The 5,112-nt window shown below is 73.1% G+C and overlaps 1 protein-coding gene across 1 annotated transcript; it reads right to left on the bottom strand.

The window, feature by feature from the left end:
* Nucleotides 1–1,728: 1,728 nt before the first annotated feature.
* Nucleotides 1,729–5,064, bottom strand: CHLNCDRAFT_140158 (expressed protein; the record flags this gene model as incomplete). Its single annotated transcript, XM_005843481.1, has 6 exons — nt 1,729–1,924; nt 2,120–2,998; nt 3,308–3,900; nt 4,122–4,166; nt 4,454–4,549; nt 4,771–5,064. The coding sequence occupies 6 exons, from the start codon at nt 5,062–5,064 to the stop codon at nt 1,729–1,731; spliced, it is 2,103 nt and encodes a 700-aa protein (XP_005843543.1).
* Nucleotides 5,065–5,112: the final 48 nt, after the last annotated feature.

Below are 5,112 nucleotides of genomic sequence, written 5' to 3'. Positions count from 1 at the left end.
CCTCCCCGCTCCCTCCCATCCTTCCTGCTGCCTTGCCCCTGCCTGTCCCTGCCTGCCGCATGCCACACACACTATATAGCTCCCCGTGGGCCCATGGCTCCCGCCTGCTTGCCCTGTCTCTGCCTGCCCGCCCTCCGGCCGGCGCCCGCGCCCGCCCCGTCCCGCTGACGGCAAGGCCCCCGGCCTCCCTGCCCCGCCCTCCCCACGCCGGCCTGCAGACGGCAGCAGCGCCCCCGAGTGGCAGCAGGAGGAGGATGTGCCGGCGGCGCTGCTGGGCAGGCACCTCACAGCGCTGGCTCTCAGCGCAGAGGAGGAGGGAGAGCCAGCCATCTACGTCTGGTCAGGCGGCGGCGGCGGCGGCAGCAGCATCGGCAGCAGCGAGGCGGCCTGCTATGGCGGCGGCGGCGGCGGCGGCGCGGACGGCGGCGGCGGCGCGCCGCGCGCGGTGCAGCTGTGGTCGTACGCGGCCAGCAGCGGCTGGCAGCGGCGCGGGTGCGTGGGGCGGGGCGGGCGGCGGAGGCTGTTGCCGAGTGCCTGCTGCTGCTGCTGCCGCCGCTGCGGGTGGCCTGCGTGGCGGGCTGCGTCCCCGCGCCGCTTCTCCCCTCAGCTTTGGCCCAGGCTTGCCAGCCCCTGCGCGGACCTCGCTGCGCCGACCTCTGCACCCACCTCTGCGCCCTTGCCTCTTCCCCCCCGCAGGCTGCTGCCCCAGCCGCTGGGCGACGACGTGCAGTGCGCGGTGGCGGCTACCCCGCACCAGCTCCTGGCCGTGGGCGCCGTGGAGCGCTCGGGCCTCTTCTCGCGGCAGCGCGGCGTGTGGGAGTACGACGCCCGGCAGGGCGGGCGGTGGACGCGCGCAGGGTGAGGCGGCGGGGGTGCCGGGGAGACGGGGGGGGGGAGGCCGGGGCGGGCGGCCGGGGTGGCTGCCGGGGCTGCACGCTGCGCTGCACGCTGCGCCTGCCGGCAAGCCAGCCGCGGCTCCCCGCCTGCGCCTGCGGCTGCGCCGGCGAGCGAGCGGCAGCGGCCGTGGTTTGGGGCTTGTGGGCAGTCAGCGCTGGCTTTCTGTGGGCTGGCCCCGCTCCCCGCTCCGCGCTGCGGGCGGGAGGCGCCTCCTCGCCTCGCCGCTCATGCGCTGCCGCTTGCTGCCCTGCTCGCTGCGCCCCTCTGCTGCAGGTGGGCCCCCGTTGAGTTCAGCGGCCACCTGTGCGCCATCCACCACGGCCGCCTATTTGTCAGCAGGGCGCTTCCGCCCGAGCCGCAGGCAGCAGCAGAGGAGGAGGAGGAGGAGGAGGGGGAGGGGCTAGATGAAGGGGAGTGGCCTGAGGTGGAGGGCGCGGCGGCGCTCGCCTGACCGCCGCGCCATTGCGCGGCCCGGCATTTGATCGGCCAACATTTGGCCCGCTGGTCAACTACAATACGCCCCGCCGGGTGTTTGAAGCACCGCCCACAGTTGGCAGGAGTGGTCCTTCAACACCGGCAGGCTCTCTCGGCACTGCTGTTCTTTCTTTTTCGCTTGCTGACCTCTCGCCCAGGACATGCCTACCTGCCTTCCTTCCGACTCCCACTTTCCATTCCACCCACAGTTTTCTTGCTCGCATGCTCGCAATTGGGGCCCATGTGGTGGCAACCGTGTAACTTACAGCGCTGGGTGAGGTGCGTGTGTGTGTGAGGTACACAGGTGTGTGCGCCAACGAGGCAAAGGACACAGGAGGCGGCAAGGCCCGTCACTCATCACTCTGTCCTTGCGGAAAAGAATCCCTGCTGGCGCTGCATCGGCGCCTGCGGGTGCTGGTGCTGGTGCGGCAGCAGCGGCGGCTGCAGCTGCGCCTGCTGCTGCTGGTGCTGCGCCAGCGCGGCCGCTGCCGCCACGGCGACTGCTGCCGACACCGCAGTAGACGGGGCATCTTGCAGGGTGTAGCTAGCAAACCTGCATTCAGGTAGCAGGCAGGAAGTCGAAAGAAGGGGGACAAAATGGCTGTTCAGCTGCAGCAGAGGCCACACCTCGCAAGGTTGAAAGGCAAGGTGTGCCGGCTGCCCTGCAGCCGCGCAGGCAGCCGCCCCACACCAGACAATCCGCGACACCCTGTGCGGCGCCAGCAAACAGGCAGGCCGAGGCACCCACCCGTCTGTCAGCCCGGTGCTGTGCTGCGCCCCCAAGGACGACAGGCTGTGCTGCGCGCCCAGAGAGGACAGGCTGTGCTGCGGTCCCAGTGCCGACAGGCTGTGCTGCGGGCCTAGCGCCGACAGGCTGTGCTGTGCTCCCAGTGCCGACAGGCTGTGCTGCCCGCCCAGCGACAGCGCCTCCTGGATCAGCAGCAGCTGCTGGTGCGTGCCGTCGCCGGCGCTGCTGCTGCTGTTGCCTGCCTCGGCGGCGGCGGCCACCTGGCCAAACGCCGAGAGCATGATGCTGCTGAGCGCTTGCTGCTGCGCCTGCGCCTGCTGCGCCTGCGCCTGCTGCTGGGCGTGCTGCTGCGCCTGCAGCTGGGAGTGCTGCTGCCCCTGGCCGGGGCGCTGCCCCGCCGCCTGCTGCTGCTGCTGGAGGGCTGCCAGCTGCGGCAGGCACTGCGCGGCCAGTGCAAGCGGGTCGCTCGGGGGGCTGCCGCTGCCAAAGATGGCGGCGCCCAGGCCTGGTGGCTGCAGTGGGGGCTGCTGCACCTGCTGCTCCTGCTGCTGCTGCTGCTGCTGCTGCTGCTGCTGCAGGTGCGGCGGGTGCTGCAAGCTGCTGGTACTGAGCGCCTGGTAGTGCTGCAGCTGCTGCGCATGCTGCAGCTGCGCCTGCTGCTGCTGCTGCGCCGGCGCTGCCGGCAGCAGCGAGCTGAGGGACAGCTCGCGCCGGTGCGCCGCCGCCGCCTGCTGCTCCGGCGCCTGCATGTGCTGCCGCTTGGCCACCGGCGCCTGGTCGTGCTGCTGCTGCACCTGTTGCTGCTGCTGCCCGCCCTGCTGCTGCTGCTGCTGCTGCTGCTGCAGCCCATCCTGCTGCTCCTCCTCCAGTAGCGCATCGCTGCAGCAGGCCGGCACAGGAGGCGGCGTCGACACTCGGGCACGGCATGCAGGCGCATGGGCAGGCGCGAGGCCGGGCGCCGTGCGCGGCGGCAGGCCGCCGCCCCACGTCGTTCGCCCCGCTCAGCAGCCACACCCGCTGTAACCCGGCTGCAGCAGCTGGCTACCGCTCCGCCAGGCTGGCCGCAGCTGCGTGCCCACCAGCCCACTCACACAGAATTGCACAATGTGAGATCCTGCTGAGATACCACACCAACAGCCACCACCACTGCCATCCGCCCCCCACACAGCACCACAGCCCGCGCCTCACCTCCACAGTGGGTCGAAGTCGGCTGGGTGGGGCACCTCCTCGGCCGAGGGCATGCCCGCCAGCGGCGGCGTGCCGCCCGCGCTGCTGCCATCCATCGACGTCCAGCGGCTGGCGCCCGCCGCAGCCGCCGTGGCCGCCGCCGCCACGCCCTGCAGCGCGCTGCGCAGCATGCCCGCCGGCAGCGCGCCGCGGGGCGCGCCGGCCGCGCCGCCGGCGGCCGGCGGCGCCGCGCCCGCGGCGCCCGTGCCGTCGCCGGCCGCGGCCGCGCCGCCGGCGTGCGCCAGCGCGAAGCCAGACAAGCTCATCGCCTGTTGCTGCTGCTGCTGCTGGCGCCACATGGGTCGCCAGCTGGTGCCCAGGCCCGCCGCCGCCGCCGCCTGCTGGCTGTAGGGGCTGAGCGGCGGCTGCTGCGCCTGCGCCTGCGCCTGCAGATGGGCGTGGTGCAGCTGCTGCTGCTGCTGCTGCTGCTGCTGCTGCTGCTGCTGCAGGGCTGCCTGGGCGGCTGCCAGGGCGGCGTGGTAGGTGCTGACGCTGCTGGGCTGGAAGCTGCTCGGGGAGAAGGGCTGCTGCTGCTGGCTGGCAGAGGTGGGGGTCTGCACGCACACACGCAAGGCGGCGGGGTGGAAAGGAAAGGGGACACACTGGTGGGCAACGCCAGACACCCATCCAGCAACCAGGCAGGGCCAAGATGAAACGGCGGCACACGCAAGACACACCAAGACACCCCCCTGGCAACCCTTCGGTCAACCCGGCAGGCAGGGCGCCAGCGGGGCGCCAGCGGGGCGCCAGCCGGGCGCCAGCCAGGCGGACGCACCTGCAGCAGCGGCATCACTCCGTGCAGGCTGTCCAGGCTCTGCTGCTGCGCCACAGGGGGAGGGGCGCGGCACGGGATGTGTGTGTGTGTGTGCGCGTGTGTGTGTGTCCAAAAGGGGTGGAAGTTCACTGCGCACTCCAGGGCAGGGAGGCAGCCCTGCCGGGAGGCAGCCCTGCCCCAACCCCAGCAGTCCGTGGCAGGGCACGTGGCAGCACTCGGCGCGAGCAGCCGGATGGGCACGAGGCCGCCCCGGCCGCCCTGGGGGCAGCCCTGGGGCCAGCCAGCGTGCGGCGCAGGGAGGAGGGAGGTGGGAGGTGGGAGGTGGGACCCACCTGCACCAGGCTGCCGCTGTAGTCGGCGTACCGCAGCTGCGTGTGGAAGGAGCGGCTGGGGGGGCTCAGCAGCGGCGCGTAGCTGCTGCTCAGGGACTGCGGGCGGGCGAGGGCAAGGAGAGGGAGAGGGGAGGCGGGCAGGGCAGGGCAGGGCAGGGCAGGGGAGGCTGCGTTGGCAGTGTAGCAGCCTGGGCATCAGGGAGCACGCAAGCAGCGGTGGCACAGCACAGGAAACCGTTGGCTGCCAGCTGGCAACAGTCCCAGCCCAGCGGCAGCGAGGACGGGAGGAGAAGGCCGGCCCGGGCGCCGCGTCCCACCTGCGCCACGGGTGTGGTCTGCATGGCGGCCGCGCCGTAGCTTCCGGCCAGCTGCCCGCCCATACCGCCTGCCGCGCCCGGGCCCACAATGTTTTGCAGGCTGTGCGCCACGTTGTACTGCTGGTAGGAGGAACCGTACCGCGCCTGCATGGCCGCTAGCGCCGCCGCGTGCGCCGCGGCCGCCGCCCAGGGGCTGGCGGCCGCCGCCACCGCCGCGGCGCCCGCCGCCGCCTGCTGCTCCGCGCCCGCCGCCTCCTGCTGCCGCGCCGCCGCCGAGGCCGCCGGTATCTGCATGCCCGGCGTGTGCTGCTGCGGCAGCGAGTGCGGTGGCTGGTGGTGGGG

Source organism: Chlorella variabilis, assembly GCF_000147415.1.
Source record: "Chlorella variabilis unplaced genomic scaffold CHLNCscaffold_29, whole genome shotgun sequence".
NCBI lineage: Eukaryota > Viridiplantae > Chlorophyta > Trebouxiophyceae > Chlorellales > Chlorellaceae > Chlorella > Chlorella variabilis.
This window is presented reverse-complemented; position numbering and strand designations above follow the sequence as displayed.